At 35.5% G+C, this 17169-nt stretch overlaps 4 protein-coding genes across 6 annotated transcripts; 2 read left to right on the top strand and 2 right to left on the bottom strand.

Annotated features, from left to right (window-relative positions):
* Window positions 1-391: 391 nt before the first annotated feature.
* LOC110614465 (ARM REPEAT PROTEIN INTERACTING WITH ABF2-like) lies at window positions 392-6703 on the top strand. Of its 3 annotated transcripts, none has more exons than XM_043956880.1 (19): window positions 392-801; window positions 1034-1191; window positions 1535-1707; window positions 1792-1912; window positions 2023-2097; window positions 2192-2286; window positions 2455-2524; window positions 2701-2808; window positions 3413-3541; window positions 3635-3703; window positions 3880-3939; window positions 4092-4218; window positions 4318-4457; window positions 4786-4849; window positions 4958-5037; window positions 5372-5436; window positions 5527-5644; window positions 5732-5856; window positions 6206-6703. In XM_043956880.1, the coding sequence occupies exons 1-19, from the start codon at window positions 552-554 to the stop codon at window positions 6300-6302; spliced, it is 2124 nt and encodes a 707-aa protein (XP_043812815.1). In that variant the 5' UTR covers window positions 392-551; the 3' UTR covers window positions 6303-6703. The 3 variants fall into 3 exon arrangements, with proteins under 3 accessions (XP_043812815.1, XP_043812813.1, XP_043812814.1); XM_043956878.1 differs by having other exon boundaries at window positions 2449-2524; XM_043956879.1 differs by having other exon boundaries at window positions 393-801; window positions 2449-2524; window positions 4095-4218.
* Window positions 6704-6999: 296 nt separating this feature from the next.
* LOC110614259 (cyclin-P3-1) lies at window positions 7000-8983 on the bottom strand. The gene is made up of 3 exons (XM_021755747.2): window positions 8648-8983; window positions 7641-8047; window positions 7000-7455 (listed from the first exon to the last, which is right to left on the bottom strand). The coding sequence occupies exons 2-3, from the start codon at window positions 8033-8035 to the stop codon at window positions 7197-7199; spliced, it is 654 nt and encodes a 217-aa protein (XP_021611439.1). The 5' UTR covers window positions 8036-8047; window positions 8648-8983; the 3' UTR covers window positions 7000-7196.
* Window positions 8984-10439: 1456 nt separating this feature from the next.
* On the top strand, window positions 10440-13679 carry LOC110615684 (RAN GTPase-activating protein 1). The gene is made up of 2 exons (XM_021757695.2): window positions 10440-10685; window positions 11653-13679. Exon 2 carries the CDS (start codon window positions 11664-11666, stop codon window positions 13290-13292), a length of 1629 nt encoding a protein of 542 aa, XP_021613387.1. The 5' UTR covers window positions 10440-10685; window positions 11653-11663; the 3' UTR covers window positions 13293-13679.
* A 305-nt stretch (window positions 13680-13984) lies between these two features.
* Window positions 13985-15788, bottom strand: LOC110615685 (chloroplast stem-loop binding protein of 41 kDa a, chloroplastic). Its single transcript, XM_021757696.2, has 5 exons — window positions 15339-15788; window positions 15036-15260; window positions 14805-14943; window positions 14449-14726; window positions 13985-14344 (listed from the first exon to the last, which is right to left on the bottom strand). Exons 1-5 carry the CDS (start codon window positions 15723-15725, stop codon window positions 14162-14164), a joined length of 1212 nt encoding a protein of 403 aa, XP_021613388.1. The 5' UTR covers window positions 15726-15788; the 3' UTR covers window positions 13985-14161.
* Between the last annotated feature and the right edge of the window lie 1381 nt (window positions 15789-17169).

Raw genomic sequence — 17169 nt, 5'->3', positions numbered from 1 at the left:
AATAATTTATATTAATTTTTAATCAGAGAGAAAAATTTAAATGTTATTCGTATGAATCATATTTAAGTATTTTAGTGGTTGCAATCCTTATTGGTTTAATCTCAATTGACTACCTCAATAATGTAAATTATCAAAATTTTGAATTACTTTTATTTTTTTATCTAAATATTGCTATTTTTAATCAGTGCAGAGAATTTAGTGGTTAAAATCGGTCTATTGATTTTTTTTATTGATATTTAATATGAGTTAGTTCGTTGTTATTGACAAGGCTGCTGAATAGCCCGGTAATGGCGCGCACTTGCAATTTAAAATTTCATAACTGTCCAAAGGCGGGAAGGCAACCGCGCAGCAATAATAAAATTGGAAACGGAAGTGGCGGTCTTTCTTCCCACACCTAATTCTTCACCCAACAATAAAAAGAAAAAGAAAAATTTACATTTTTTTGGTGAAATTAATTAACCCACATCTTATTTCATTCCTCCAATTTCACGGAGAACAAAAGGCACGCCACGGTCTTTCCCAAATTACCCTCTTTCTTCTTCCTCCCATCCATGGATCAACCATCAATCGCTGCAAGAAAGAGCTTGAAGCGGAAGCTAGAGCACGACTCCCTTGAAGGTAGAGATGATCGCAAGTTCCGGGCTGCCGAAGCCGAAGCTGAACCTGATACAACTGGTCAAGATCTGGCTCTTGAAATCCAAGCCCATGTGGATATCCTTAACTCGACCTTTTCTTCTTTAGAAGCCGATCGCGCCGCTGCCAAGCGCGCTTCTCACTTCCTTTCTCAGCTCGCCAAGAACGGTAACCTTCCCTCTTTATCTCTTTGTTTATGTGATGTTATTCGTTTCTGAAATATCAGCGCATGCTTGCTTGTGCGGGTTTTGGCTGAAAAATGTTTTCAGTGTTAGTCGACGTTTTCCTTTTAGCTTTGCCTTTCCTGGTTGATTAGATAGCAGTTTAATTAATCATTCTATTTATGGCCTTTTCTTTTTAAGCTTAGGGTTTATAGGTTTCCCTAACTTACGTTTTGCAGAGGAAATCGTGAATTTGATCGTGGATTGTGGCGCTGTGCCGGCGCTGGTGATGCATCTTATGGCGCCACCTCCTTTGAGAGGTGAAAGTACTCCAAAACAGTACGAACATGAGGTGGAGAAAGAAAGTGCATTCGCACTTGGACTTATCGCTGTGAAGGTAATTGGTCAAGAGACTGACTATTCTTTTTTAATTTTTCATTGCTCGTTGCATAACCTGTTCAGTTGACCTAATATCTTTCTGTTATCGTTGATTTTGGTCCTTTAAAGACTTAGAACTATCATTTACATGTCTCTTGTTTGCTTGTGGGAAAAACATAACTAGGAGTGTGTAGAATTTAGTTCAATATTCTTTAATCATTTAAAGGACCAAACATAACTATATTGCAGACACTTCCCTTAAGTGATGCGTAGATTACCTTTTCTCTAATTACTTCCTAATCTTGCTCTCTCTCTCTCTCTCTCTCTCTCTCTCTCTCTCTTCTCTACTGTTTAATTAATAGCCTGAGCATCAACAACTCATAGTAGATGCTGGAGCTCTGTCCCATCTTGTGGACCTTTTGAGGAGGCATAAGAGCAGTAGTAATTCTCGAGCAATCAATGGTGTTATCAGAAGGGCAGCTGATGCAATCACTAACCTTGCTCATGAGAATAATGTCATTAAAACATGTGTCAGGTTAATTTACCTTTTTATAACAATTATCAAGTCTTACATTGGTTAATTTTTTAATCCCCCTTCTAACAATTGAGATACATCCAGGATTGAAGGTGGCATCCCACCTCTTGTTGAACTGCTTGAGTTTGTTGATGTAAAGGTGCAGAGAGCAGCTGCAGGGGCACTGCGGACCCTTGCATTTAAAAATGATGAAAACAAAAATCAGGTATAGTGTTTTCAGTCTCTCTCTCTCTCTCTTAATTATTTATTTGGGAGGGGAGGTGCTTCTTGGGGTTTCTATGAGCAGTATCAGTGACGTGAAACACAAATTTGCAGATTGTGCAATGCAATGCTCTACCCACTCTTATACTAATGCTTCAATCAGAGGATCCTACTGTCCACTGTGAAGCGGTTGGTTCTAAACTCAGGTTATCCATAGATCAGGGTTTTCTTCTTCTAGTTTGTTCTGCATTACACATTGGCTGACTTTCCAAGAGATTGCCAGGTTGGTGTTATTGGAAATCTGGTTCACTCATCTCCCAACATAAAGAAAGAAGTTCTTCTTGCTGGAGCTTTACAACCAGTGATTGGATTGCTTAGGTAAAAGTGAATTTTCATTCTATCCAATTTTTGCGCTGGAGAATCATGCTTTTGTTAACTTTTATCTTTAACCCTTTTTTATCATGCTATAATTATCCACCTCAAGTTATTTGCCTCTCTTTCTCTTATAATAAATATTCTACTCACATACAAGTTTGACAGCTCCAGCTGTTCAGAAAGCCAAAGAGAAGCAGCATTGTTACTGGGACAATTTGCTGCCGCTGATTCAGATTGCAAGGTACATTTCATATCATTTATGGTTTTAAGGCTTGAATCATGGAACTCACTTGTTAATGCTATAGGAATGCACTAACTGGTGTGCCAATCCTAGATAGGTGCAAATGCAAACATATATTAGTGGCATGTTTGTGGCTTTATTCTGTTTTAATTGTTATAAGAATGATGTTCAAGCAGGTGCATATAGTTCAAAGAGGAGCTGTCCGGCCATTAATTGATATGCTAGAGTCTCCAGATGCACAAATTAAAGAAATGTCAGCGTTTGCACTGGGGAGATTGGCACAGGTTATTTTTTTATCTTTTACCTATTGCATGGCCATGATTCATAAAATGTGCATGTGCAAACAAACACGTCTGCAGTTTCTACTTTCGTGAAAGGGAGACAGAGCAGTGATGGGCATTAAACACTGGCTGACTTTTATATGGTATTGGCATTTTTTTGCTGAAAAAATTCTTCAGCATATTATAAACAGATTCTGCTGTATGTAATGGTTTTTACCATTTATGAAAGGAAATTGATGTTAACATCTTCTTAGATGTTCTCAATCTTTACACCTTTGGAAAAGGATTTCTGCATCTTTTTCTCCCTTGCAACTATTGTTGCATCTTTCTCATCTTTTTTTAAAAATTTTTTTTATTCTGTTCTTCTTTGAGGGGAAAAAGTGCTTGATTGAGGGAAAAAAATTCCAGATGGTACATTAAAAGACAATTTTATTTGTCATTGTTTTTTTACATTTTCAAATGTTTTGAATGATTCATAGCATGTTATGTAAGTTATATTTGCTTCTTGTTTCTTATTTTTTTTCTTGTATGTATGTATATATATATATATATATATATATATATATATATATATATATATATATATATATATATATTTTAATTTTAGGAAATGCATAACCAAGCTGGCATTGCCCATAGTGGTGGCATAGTGCCATTGCTTAAGCTTCTTGAATCAAAGAATGGATCTTTGCAGCATAATGCTGCTTTTGCCCTATATGGCCTTGCGGATAATGAGGTATAGTTAAGTTTGTTGCATCATTTCCTAATTTCATTGCATTGCAGCTTGCCAGTTACTCTTAAAACTATAATTGCTGTATTGTTTCAATAGGATAATGTTGCAGAGCTTGTGAAGGTTGGTGGTTTTCAGAAACTCCAAGATGGAGAATTCATTGTTCAAGTATGTCTTTTGATGTGTTTTTTTTTTATAAAGATTTGAGTGGCTACTTCTTGGTGCTTTAGCTAATGCTCATTTATTTGACTGATAGATTTGGAAGATGTTGCTGTCTTCCTGTCTGATATTGCTCATTTTATTAATGTTGCTTAGCCCTTATTGTTATTATGTGATACTTGCAGGCCACAAAGGATTGTGTTGATAAAACATTGAAAAGACTAGAGGAGAAAGTTCATGGGCAAGTGAGTCGTCTCACTGGCACCTCTGATCATCTATGTTTTGTTTAGTGATTTGTGTGTTCTTGCTATGCTGCTGGCTTATATTTATTTATTGAACCCAAAACATTGGTTTTTTGGGCACAATTGCATATTGATTCATTTTATGTTTTTCCCATCAGGTACTGAACCACCTCTTATATTTGATGCGGGTTGCAGAGAAATCTGTTCAGGGACAAATTGCTTTAGCTCTTGCTCATCTCTGTGCTCCTGATGATCGCAAAGCTATTTTTCTTGATAACAATGGTAGAAATTCTGGATCTGCTAGTGATGCTTTCATTCCTTTAGATGATACATTTTAATTCTTTAGTTGCTTGCTTTTACATGTTTGTGATTTTGCTCCAGGGTTAGAGTTGCTGCTGGGGCTTCTTGAGTCTGGAAACCAGATGCAGCAACATGCTGGTGCTGCAGCTTTGTACAAGCTGGCCGCCAAAACCACTTCAGTCTCACTGTTGGATGCTGCTCCCCTATCACCAACACCACAGGTAAATTTCTTTTATAGTATTATTTTTTATATGTATAATGTTAGTTTTCTTTTCTTAGAATGCTTTTAGGCGTAGGACTGTATTATATGCAGTATTATTGAAGTTGCACTTACTTTTCCAATGGGATAATGTTCTGAATGAGAGTTCATTTTTTTTACATAATTGTCTGTGAGGCCATTATTAGAGTTGTTATTTCAATCTTTATGTTTGGCTCAGTTTTCAGCCATCAATTGATCTTCTGGTGTTTCAGTGATTTAGTAAGCTCTTATATTGATTGTAAAGACAGCAACTGGAAAATTAATTTCATTATTTGATATTCGCACTGCAGGTATATTTGGGTGAGCAATTTGTTAACAATCCCACGCTGTCTGATGTTACATTCTTGGTTGAAGGTAATAAATAATCTGTGTTAACTTAATGTTCTTTATGCCATGAAAAATTTCAATACATGTGTTGATGCAGTACTTACTGACTGCATGGTTGTGATATTATTTTACAAGGTAAACGATTCTATGCTCATAGAATTTGCCTCCTTGCTTCTTCGGATGCTTTCCGTGCAATGTTTGATGGGGGTTACAGGGTGAGAATTTATTTCTTCTGAAACCTTGCTTTTGTTGTATGCTTTGTAATGAATTTGCATGTTTGTTGTTTTGTTAGTGATCTTTACTATCTTGTCCCTAAAATATGCATTGGCAGAATTCAAAACACTAATCAGAGTTCCTTAACTATCAAGTTTGATAAGTTATTTATCATTAATGAACTGCCCATTTATAAGGGGATGCAACTTTAACTGATCTGAGTTTTCCTGCTCTGTTATCATGTGTCTATTATGCACCGGCTAAAAGAAATTTGCAATTTTAGAGGTAAATAGTTTACAAATTTCTGTTTTATTTCTTATTAAAACAAAAATGCAGGAGAGGGATGCTAAAGATGTAGAGATCCCAAATATTAGATGGGATGTTTTTGAGTTGATGATGAGGTGAGCATTATTGATTTTCCTTGGTAGGTACGCAAATAAATCTTCCTTCTGCTTTCTGGTAGCATGCTGATTTGAGTTGTTTCCTTCTAGGTTCATATACACAGGATCTGTGGATGTTGATATTGAGGTTGCACAGGATCTTCTTAGAGCTGCTGATCAGTATCTTCTGGAAGGTCTTAAACTTCTCTGCGAGTATACTATTGCACAGGTTAGCTAATTTGTCTTGATATTTACCCTTTAATTACGCAATTAACATTAAGGTTGGTCTGATGAATTATTGTTGTCTAATTTCAAGGATATTTCTGTGGAAAATGTCTCACTTATGTACGAGTTATCAGAGGGCTTTAATGCTAGGTCATTGATGGAAGCTTGCATACTGTTTATATTTGAGCAATTTGACAAACTCAGTTCCAAGCCATGGTATGTCATTTCCTTCCAATTTGTCTCTATCCTTTCCGTGTTATGTCTTGAAGGATAATAACTGATAGTTACAGACATGCAAATTAGATTGGTAAAAGATGTTTTGCTATTTTCTTATAATTTCTGACATTTCAGGTAATGTTTTGATATTTGAATTTTATATTTTATCACGCTTTTTGCCCTTGTTTGATTCTGTCATCAGACGTAAGCAGTTGAATGAGTTCAGTGCCTCTAATTCTCAATATTTGGGCTTGATGCATGTCCTATTCGGGCCACTTCTGCATTATCCACTATTCGTCGACTTAAATTGGCTGCGAAGGTTCCGAATTTAATGCCTTGTAATTTGCAGGTGTTCTCATTTAATCCAACACATTTTGCCCGAGGTACGAGATTACTTTACTAAAGCACTTACCAAGCCCATCCAAGCTAACTTGAAGCAAGTGTAGATGATTCGTCTAGTTCTGATCTTTAACTAACCACGCTGAAAGTTGAGGGATGTACAGAAATTCTGGAGTTGAGCTAATGTGGCTAATCTTCGTGTAAGCATGGTGTGGAACCCAAGTAAATCAAATGGCACAATTTTTTAAGCAACCATTCATTGAAGCAATCTTTCGTATATGGTGCTTAGGCAATGTTAACCCCTGGTTTTGTCATTGCTCTGTGTAAGTAACTAATATACACGTAGCTAAGTTCTGGAAACAATGTTGGGCTACTTTTTTTCTTATGGCTAATTGGCTAAGTTTTGTTTGATAGGGACACAATTTAACCTGTAATTAATAGTGAGATTTTGTATTTATTCTACTGAATTTTACGTAATTTCTGAAAAATCCATGAGGTTTTATTTGTATATGATCTTCGTGCTAGGATAAATGTCTAAGATATTTGTTTTACAACAGAAAGAAAATTCGTAATATTGTCATATGGGATTCGACTATGAAATGGTTATGAAAGAAAAAAGAATATGTAGCTGATCATCACTCTGGAATATGCAACAAAAAGGACTGAAATAAACCAAATCCATCTCAAAAGCCCACGGTAGCCAATCACAATCAGACCAAGCCAGTAATGAAGAGGTGAGAGAATAGCAATCAATTTTGTAACCATAATGAAAATCACAAAGCTGGAGAGTAGGATATATGGTCCTGATGAGGAAATTGCAGGGCCTAACACAGAAAAATGGGACAACATAACAATGTTTGAAAATGCAAGCAAGCGAGGAAGCTTGCCATCTTTTCTAATGTTCAAACTGAAGTGATCGACATATAATTGCATCTCTAGAATATATATATATATTAAATGAATGTAAGATTACAATGATACTGTGAGATGATTTGGAATCTTCATCTAGCAATTGTGGGAGCACAAGCGGTTGAATCATCTTTGTTAGTCCAACTTTCTTTGATTCTGCAAGCTTGGATTGGTCGTTCGATCTGAAGACCTTCAGCAGTTTCCTTTTCCAACTGAGAACAGTATCTACCGAATGTGTTGACATTTACATGAAGCCTGAAATCTACGCTAAACAAAAACTTCCTCTCCAATCTGTTCAATTCTGCTGTGCTTACTCCTCCCACTTTAGCATAGTATGCATTGTTGAAGAATCTGAAAAACCAGAATTTTTTAAGAACTCGAACGAGAAAATGTAAGTATCCATCTCAAGAATTTCATTCGTGAGATTCATAAATGCAAAAAGTTCACTAAAACAAACTGAATCTCATGCTTATTTGCTCATGTGAATCCAGCAAACTGAAACTACATAAAAAAGATGTTTGGTGATTGATACTTACGCATCATCGATGAACTTTGCAGCTACCATGACACTTGTGATAAGAAGCCGGTGAACATTAAGGGAAGTTAAACAAACATCCGTGCTTTGGATAAATCTATCCACATAAATGTGCGCCACAACGAAGCAGGATGGGCTACAGCCAGAGTACTTGAATATGCGATCAAGATACTGCCGAATACTTACGGTGGGTGCTCTTAGACCATCAAATTCTGTAATGGCATCTTTGACCCGCGTAGTCTCCAGTAGAGTCTCATTTTTCTGAACAGATCTTTCAAGCATAGAAGAAAGAAGGGTTAAAACCCGTGGAGTTCCCAAAACTCCTTTTCCCAATTCCTTGACCTTAAGCCCCAAACTTAGGTATACATCCGAGTCTATATGTGTCAATGTTTCCATAGCTGTACCTCACTACATTAAACTAACACATCATGAGAATATAGCGAATGCATTCAAAGTGATGATGGTAAAGAAAAGGGTGAGCCAGTGCACCAAGTATCCCACAATTGTGGATTTATTCAGTCTTGTTCCTAATTTTACAGAAGAAATATGAACATTTTAATCCTTGAAATAAGCTACATAACTACAAGAGTCCATCATAAAATTTTAGTAAAAGGAATTTACAATTCATTCATACAAGCGGTGGACCTCTGTAGTTGGTGATTCAACGTGTAGCGAACCGTTCTGCTGGCAATTAATCAGATCTAACTTAGAGCTTGATAATGTTCAAGCCAGATTAGGCCTTCACTTCATTATAGAAGAAGAAGCAGAGATCCCATAGAATCCCACTTGGATTCTTCCAAAGATACGTGAGATTAAACGCATTGTAGAGGTAAAGGTAACAAATTTAACTGAATATACTGACTTGGATAGTTAATCAAGCCAACCCATAATCAAATTCAAACCAGCAAAAGACAGCAAAACACTGAAATCCCAATTCAGAAAATGGAAGATCCATTCCGAATACAATGAAAAATACTATAAAGAAAAGAAGGAGAACATGTAACTTACAAAATCGTAACGGGGTATTATTGTTGGTTGCTAAAAAAGCACGTGGGAAGAAGAAGAAACAGCGAACGCAGAGAGGAAGAGAGAGTGAAATAAGGTTCATGGAATTTGCAAAATCCCTTCTCTCTCCACCATGTTTGCTTTCCTCCCTACATTAGTTTAATGCAAAATGAGGAGGATGAGGAGGGAGAAACATAGCTCTCAGCTTTTATTCGGATTAAAAAATAGCACATTCTCTCTCTCTCACATGGAAAGGAGGGAAGTTCCTCTCTTTACATGGAAGATAGTGTCGGTAGTGATGCTACCTCACCGCTGTAATTGCGAAGTGGGTAAAGAAAGGAAAGAAAAGGCGTTGGATTCTTGCTTGGCTTGTGGTTGTGAGGGGTGAATAATAGGGACCCACATCCATCTTTTCCACCATTTTTGATGCCACCACCATGTCTGACTGTGTATGAGAAGATAAATTTATTAAATCACGGCGCATGAAAGGCCACCGCCAGACGCCAGTGAGTCATTAGCGGGACTCCACCACTTAAAGAAACAATCATTGGAAGTGAGAATCTAATGTTTATTTTAACAACTTCCGATTAATCAACTCCTAAAGACGTCATTATGAGATGGCGGTGGCTTTTTCCTTTCATTTCTCAGATTATATATATTGTTCATAGATATTAGAAATGATTTCATGCAAATATATTAAAATCATACAGATGATTAAGAGTAAAAATAAATAGCAAATTAATATCAGATGCATAATTACATGCTTATTTAATCTCTAAAACATCAATATTAGGTGTTTGTTGAATAAATTGACAAGCAAGTCGACCTAAATATCACGAAAATTATTATTTTTTAATATATAAATAAATATATATATGGCTGTGTGAATGTTGATATGTCTATGTCAAGCTTACCCACAACTTCATATTCCCAGCTAATTAACCTGCTATTAATATAATACAAACAATAGTTAGAGGTCAACGTTAAATCGGTTCGGTTTAAAATCGAATTGAACTGAATTAACTGAAAATTAAAATTTTAGTATTTATAAAAATTAAATCGAATTGATTTTGATTAAAAATTAAATTAAATTAAACCAGTCTGATTCGGTTTGATTTGATCAATTTCGATTTTTAATAATTTTTTTTTATTTTTTACACTTTATTTTTAATATTTTAAAATTTAATTAAAATATTTTAATTTAAATATAATTTAATTTCTCTATATTATTAAAAATAACATATTATTATCGCCAATTAATTCGATTTGATTTTTTTAATTTTTTTTATCAAAATCGAATTGAATCGAAATAATTAAAAATTTTAAAATTAAAAATCAAATCAAATCGAATTAAATAAAAAATCAAACTGATTTTTAAAATTAATTCAATTCGATCAATTATTTAGATCTAAACAAAATATTGCACACCCCTCACAATACTCAATGACAGCCCTTCGCCGCTGGGAAAAGCCTCTATTCATAGGAGAATTTGCGTGGGGATCTACAAATAAAATATTGATTTTTTATTAGTATAAATACAACATTTATTAAAAAAAAAAGTTAAATTCGTGAGGTGTCAATTTAAATAAATGTAATCCATTTTTTTTAAAAAAATATTATAAATTTTAGTTACCTTTTTCAAAATTACAGTGAAATTATAAAAATTCTCAGTAAGATGGGCTTGGGCCTTGGAAGCGGAAGGAGCTCAGACAGGCAAAGTGAATAAGACGAAAATCGGGGCGAATATCGTCATTTAAGTAGGAAACAAAGGCAATATTTTTTAAAAGTTAAAAATAAAAAGAAAGAAATGATTAAAGGAGGACTTCCCTCCAATTCCCTGACTGCACACTTTTTGATATTTCCTTATCTCCACATTTTTATTTCTATTTTATTTTTTTTCAACTGATTTTAATTGTATGATTACATGCACATATGCAATCCCCATTTTAGGCTATTGATTCCTTTCAGCTGCTAGGGTTTGCAGTTCCTTTTTGTTTTGGGAGGAGCTTCTAGGGTTTCTACATTTGCTTGCTTCGCTCAGGTACTCACTTTACTCTTCTTTCTTTCTTTTTTTTTTTTTTTTTTTTTTTTTTTTTTTTTCCGTCTTTGCTTCTTCTGGAAGGAAATGTAGAAAATGATGCTTAACTTTTAGATTTATGGCTGTTTAGAGTTGATTGCTGGGTTGTAACATATCCTTTCTTTACCCCATTTTGTAGCGTGCATTTCTCTCCTCATGTAGCACTACTTGTTATGCTACATTTATGCAGTTTTTGATTGATTCGAATACTTTTCATTATTTCCGAGAAATTTAGAAGAAATAAAATGAAACTTCTGCAAACATCAAGAGCTAACAATAATTTTATATATATTTTTTTTGTTGCTGGTTCGATATCTGAGCATTAACAACAGAGTGTTTAGTTCTCTGTATCATTGTTTCTCTGTATGACGGATATCTTAAAAAGTTAAAAACTTTATAACTTCTGCCACCTCGCACAACGTCCCTAGATCTGTTTGAATGTGAGCAAACGCTTGAGAGCATTTATTTTCGACTGATTTGTTGGTTGACACTTGACAGTTACTAGAATTTCTAGGGGTTGTGTAACTTTTTAGCCTTGAAAGATTTCACGAGGTGGATGACAGAATTTTGTGGTAACTGCAACACTTTGAAATGGTTGCTTCATTCGAATTTTTTGAATTCTTCCACATTAAAATGGTTATAGGAGTGAATCTTCTTTTCTTTTTCCACGTAAAAGTTAGAAGGTTTTGCAAGTACACAGTATTTTAATTTTTATGCATGAGTTAGGTGTTCAATATGAAGACTTAATTGCTTAAAATGCACTTTTTGATGGCCCAACATATAAAAGATAATAGCAAAGGCATGATTAATTGAATCAGTTGTATTGTTTTGCAATTTGGAGATTTCTTCATCCTTTTCATTGACATGTATGTGCTTCCTTGTTTCTAGATTTTGCTATGTATTTAGAATGCAGTTATGGTGAACTTTTCAGGTTAGGTTGGCATGGATTCTACAACACAATCTTTCCAACACCGAACACTTCATGTCAAATTGTGGCCTCCTACTCAGAGTACTAGGCTAATGCTTGTGGAGCGGATGACGAAAAATCTTATCACTCCATCTATTATTTCCAGAAAGTATGGCATATTGAGTAAAGAAGAGGCTGAGGAGGATGCCAGGCAAATTGAAGAGTCGGCATTTGCTGCTGCAGACCAACACCATCAGAAGGAGCCCGATGGTGATGGAAGTTCAGCAGTGCAGGTTTATGCCAAAGAATCCAGTAAGCTCATGCTGGAAGTTCTTAAAAGGGGCCCTAGAATGAAAGAGGATGGAGAGGCAGCAGTAGCTGAGATATCTGCAGCTGCACATGCTGATTTATTTGATTTATCTGGTGGTCGACGGGCATTTATCAGTGCAGAGGAGGCTAATGATCTTTTAAAACCACTTAAGGAGCCAGGAAATACATATACTAAGATCTGTTTCAGCAATAGAAGTTTTGGCTTGGATGCTGCTGGTGTTGCAGAGCCAATCTTGTCATCAATAAAGGATCAATTGACAGAAGTAGACTTATCTGACTTTGTTGCAGGAAGACCAGAGCCGGAAGCTCTTCAAGTCATGAATATATTTTCTTCAGCCCTGGAGGGTTGCAACTTGAGGTATCTGAACCTTTCAAACAATGCCTTGGGGGAAAAGGGTGTAAGGGCTTTTGGAGCACTTCTCAGATCACAGAATAACTTGGAGGAGCTTTATCTGATAAATGATGGTATCTCAGAGGAAGCTGCTCGGGCTGTCTGTGAGCTAATCCCTTCCACTGAGAAGCTCAAGGTCCTTCAGTTTCACAATAACATGACAGGTGATGAAGGGGCAGTTGCTATAGCTGAGATTGTGAAACGATCTGCTATGCTGGAGGATTTTCGATGTTCTTCAACAAGGATAGGCTCAGAGGGCGGTGTCGTACTAGCTGAAGCCCTTGGAACATGTAGTCATATGCGGAAGCTTGATCTGCGTGACAATATGTTTGGAGTGGAAGCTGGAGTTGCGTTGAGCAAGTCTCTTGTTGCATTTGCAGATCTTACTGAGGTTTACCTTAGTTATCTAAACTTGGAGGATGATGGGGCTGAAGCACTTGCCAATGCTCTAAAGGAGTCTGCACCTTCACTTGAAGTTCTTGAAATGGCTGGTAATGACATTACTGCTAAAGGAGCTTCTTCTTTGGCAGCTTGTATTGCAGCAAAACAGTTTCTCAGCAAGTTAAACCTTTCTGAGAATGAATTGAAGGATGAAGGTGCTATTTTGATTGCCAAGGCAATAGAGAGTGGTCATGGCCAGTTAAGTGAAGTTGATTTGAGCACTAACTCAATCAGAAGGGCTGGGGCAAGGCTTTTGGGACAGGCTGTTGTTCTTAAGCCTGGATTTAAGTTGCTAAATATTAATGGTAATTTTATATCTGATGAAGGGATTGATGAATTGAAGGATATATTCAAGAATTTGCCTGGTGTGCTTGGGCCTTTGGATGATAATGATCCAGAAGGTGAAGATCTTGATGAGGAGGCAAAAGAAGAAGATGCAGACAATGAAGATGATTTGGAATCAAAACTCAAGGGGCTTGAGATCAAGCATGATGAGCAGTAGTTCCATCAGAAGTAATCTGCATGCTTAGCTGCTCTGAAATTAAAACTTATCCGAACTTTTTTTCCCTTTCTTTGGGATTAAATGCTTTTTTCTCTGTAACCTAGTCCAGCTGCATTAACATGGTGTGGTAGATTCATCTCTGTAGGTTAGTCTGAGAAAAGTTCCTTTTCCTATTGATATCAGGCTATCAAGTTTTGCAGTTGTAGCTTACAGATACCTGGGAACTTGGTTTAGTTTTAGGATTTGCTAGGCAATGTTGTATTGCTGTAGGCAGTATGTTGTTTTTAATTTGTTAGTGGCTCTCATTATCTGGACATTCCGACTTTCTTTCGTAGCATATGCATGCTCGCCATTTTAAATGAAATTTGGTTTCTCAAGCTTTTTAAATTTGAATGGATGCTAACTGTACTTGAATTTACCTGAATGTGATGCAAGATGCTCTTATAGGTTAATTAGCATTCTGACCGGTTGATCCACTTTTCTACCTCTGCCATGATCACGCTGTTGTTTTATGCTAGGCTAGGCTTGGCTTAAGTTGCCCAGCCACCATAAAATGGAAGAAACAGAATCTTGATGAAGTTAATAAATAGAACATTGTTTTGGTTGCAATGTAAATTTGATCCAATAGGAGCACATTAGGTTATGCAATATGCTTAGTTTTCTGTCCCTTCATCTCTCTTTAGAATGAAAAATACAAACAATAACTTCATTTATTTATTAAATTTTCTGCAATAGAGCTTTTCAAAATAACACAATGATTTCAAAACTATAACAGATAAGAGAGGATCACAAAAATCATGGCACCCACAGACTAGAATCTTCTACAATGGGTTGATCTTGATTGGCATGTTGTATTCTGATAGAATTTATCACGCTGCTACTGGAACTTTGAGGGATTCAAGTATTTTATCATCTATCTCGAACTTCATTTGCTTCTTGTCTCTCCCAATCTTTACATACTCATCAAATCGTTCTTTCAAGTCCTCAGGAAGATTTGTAGTAGCACGCCATCCCAGTATGTCCTTGGCAGCTCTTGGTTCTGCATAGAAATGCTGGAAAATACACCTTGGATTATTTTTATGCTTTAAACTGCCTTATTATCACAAGCTAAAAGCTCCTACATTAATGGATATGTGTTTCAAAATCACTGGTCTACCATGTTTCGGAAAGGAAAAGCTTTCTTTGCATCAACTCCAACAGCTTTTGGATCATAATGCACGATTTCAACTGATAGTCCTGCAGCTTGTGCACAAAGTTTGGCCATTCCATCCAGAGTCACAGCACGGTCGCTTACGCAATTGAATATTTTATTACTTGCTGTTTCTGGATTCTCAACAGCTGCTGTAAGCATAGAGGATAAGTCTCTAACATGAGCAATATTAGTTAGTTGCATCCCGGATCCAGGGATAGGCACAGGCCTTTTCCGGACAATTCCTGTTTAGAACAGAACATCTCAATTTTGTTCATGTACATACAGAAAATTTTACAGTAAGTGCAAGTTTTTCTACTTACGATCGAAAAACCACTCCTCACAATCTTTATTGTTTCCCGAACCAATCATGTATTGTGGGCGGAACACGGCCCAACTACTGAAAATCTCTGCAATGTATTTTTCCACTCCAACATGACCAGCACTTTCTTTAACAGCGTCCTTTGTGATAATAAAGGAGACTTTGGTTACGTGAACTGTACAGAATCTCAGAATTCAATTTATTAGAATCACCTATGAGACAATTTACTTACCCCTTCAACGTGAGGAGGTTCATCAGTCGGTACATAGATTCCAGCACTGCTGATGAACAGAAATTGCTCCACCCCAGCGCTCTTGGACCAGTCCGCTACAGGCCTCACAGCATCAAGGTCCTTGCCATTGTTATCTAACACCACATCAAAGGTTGCTCCTTCCACAGCTTTTCCAATTTCTGCTGGGTCTCCCCACACCGTCCGCCCTCCCGCACTCACAATTTCCTAAATCAGAAAGAAAATGATAAAAAATCAAGTTCCCATGAAAATTTCAAGAATTATTTAATAATTTCTAGAACTCACTGAGAATCTGCTGAATGGGGGCTTCTTCATTTTGTCAGAATTCTGATCACCTACAGTCATGATAGTAACCTCATGGCCAGAACCCAGAAGCTCTTTCGCAAAATAGAACCCAATAACTGCATGACCACCGCTGTTTGTGTTAACTATAAGGGCTTTCTTCTTTGCGGCACTAGCCTTGACAGTGAAGGTTGAGGAAGAGATTCGCCTTGAAAATGTGGGATACGTAAAGGAAGTTGGAGAAATGGAGAGAAAGGAAGAGAGAGGGGAGGATTGAGAGGAAGAAGAAGAAAGAGAGATGCGCGGAGAGGATAAAAGAGAGGGCGGAGAAAGGTTGGAGGGTAGATTAGAGAAGAGGAGAGTGGAGGAGGAAGGAGCAAGAGTAGCCATTGACTGTTATTTTCGGAGTTGAGCTTGATCCTCTGAGAACCAGCAGTTTTTCGGCTACTAGATAAAGGTAACGGACTAAACGCCGCTTCTTAACTGATGTAACAGTTAATTTCCCGGGTAATTCCCATATCGATGGATTCAATTTTACTGTTCAGAATTCAGATAGATCTTTTGAGGCTGAATTTAAAAAATTTATGGTCAGCCCTTTTTAAATAAGAGAGAAAAAAAAAAAAAGAATTGATGCTAGAAATTGACAGGAGTCGGAGAGAGAGAGCCCAAATATGACGAAAGTCTTCCCTGCGAGAGAAGGCTGTTCCTTCCTTTGATTTCTTATAGAGAGGTGTGAGAATATTGTGAGATCATCATTTAATTTAAATAATTTTAGATTTTTTTTATATTATCAGCTATTTTGCTTAATTTCTCTATTATTCAGTAAAATAAATAAATAAATAGTAATCTAAGTAACAAAATAAAGAATGTAAATATTAACAAGAAAAAAAAAACTCATCTAAATTTTAGAGAGATTTACAATTTAGTCTCTGGTGTTTTATAAGAGTTGAGTTTGATCGATCTCTAATATGAAGGTTATAGATTTTAAAACATCTAATTTTACTTGTATTTTTCTTTTTAAAATTTTTAATGTCAATGATATTGCATAATAAAAAAAATATTATATAGGGTTTCAAAAATTAATATTAAAAGATTATTTTAAAATTAGCTATTAATATTAATAATTAAAATGGAACAAATTTTATCACAATATTATTACAAGTGTCTTCTATAATTTCATTATTTTCCTTATATATATATATTATAAATAATAGATAAAGCATATTTTCATTATATCAAGATAATTAATAATTATATTACAATTAAATCTAAGTGGCATGTATATACGTATTAAAAGTAAAAAAAAAAAAAAAAAATTATGTAGTCTTTGATTAAAATTGAATCGCTTTATTTGGTTTATTGCTGTTGATTTGGTCTCTATTAATTTATATTCTATTGATTAAATTATATAATATTTCAATTTAAAATTATTATTTTTAATTTTAATTCAATTTAAAATTAAACTAATCTAATCAAAGGGAAATGATTATGAGCAGTAGACCAAACCATCATACCCTAGCAATACCATGTCTCTTATGATCTAGAAATGTAATATGAAATTCTATTAGATTTAATATGGATTTTAAATGGTGTATTCAATATTATTATTTTAAAAAAATTATCATTTTATATTTTTAAATTCATGTATTTTAGACTGTTCTAACAAAATACTTAATCTAAATTTATAAATGGAATTTCATAAATTCAAATATATTTGAATTTAATCTAAGGAGGGAGAGGAGAGGGAGTTTCGATCCCAAATGCCTTGACCGATACAACTAACGCACGATTAGGATTTAGGCATGTTGCACATAAACTAGATTAGTAATTATTT

Source organism: Manihot esculenta, chromosome 5, assembly GCF_001659605.2.
Source record: "Manihot esculenta cultivar AM560-2 chromosome 5, M.esculenta_v8, whole genome shotgun sequence".
In the NCBI taxonomy this organism is placed as follows: domain Eukaryota; kingdom Viridiplantae; phylum Streptophyta; class Magnoliopsida; order Malpighiales; family Euphorbiaceae; genus Manihot; species Manihot esculenta.
This window is presented reverse-complemented; position numbering and strand designations above follow the sequence as displayed.

Excerpts from the sequence above, each read along its gene's own strand:
- LOC110614465 (XM_043956878.1), top strand. The coding sequence starts at position 552 with ATGGATCAACCATCAATCGCTGCAAGAAAGAGCTTGAAGCGGAAGCTA. Across the intron at positions 1,192-1,534 it reads TTGGACTTATCGCTGTGAAG|CCTGAGCATCAACAACTCAT; the intron begins GTAATTGGTCAA and ends TTTAATTAATAG. Across the intron at positions 2,098-2,191 it reads CTACTGTCCACTGTGAAGCG|GTTGGTGTTATTGGAAATCT; the intron begins GTTGGTTCTAAA and ends AGAGATTGCCAG.
- LOC110614259 (XM_021755747.2), bottom strand. The coding sequence starts at position 8,035 with ATGGAAACATTGACACATATAGACTCGGATGTATACCTAAGTTTGGGG. Across the intron at positions 7,456-7,640 it reads GCAAAGTTCATCGATGATGC|ATTCTTCAACAATGCATACT; the intron begins GTAAGTATCAAT and ends CTGGTTTTTCAG.
- LOC110615684 (XM_021757695.2), top strand. The coding sequence starts at position 11,664 with ATGGATTCTACAACACAATCTTTCCAACACCGAACACTTCATGTCAAA.
- LOC110615685 (XM_021757696.2), bottom strand. The coding sequence starts at position 15,725 with ATGGCTACTCTTGCTCCTTCCTCCTCCACTCTCCTCTTCTCTAATCTA. Across the intron at positions 14,727-14,804 it reads TGAGGAGTGGTTTTTCGATC|GAATTGTCCGGAAAAGGCCT; the intron begins GTAAGTAGAAAA and ends TGTTCTAAACAG. Across the intron at positions 14,345-14,448 it reads CTTTTCCTTTCCGAAACATG|CATTTCTATGCAGAACCAAG; the intron begins GTAGACCAGTGA and ends TGTATTTTCCAG.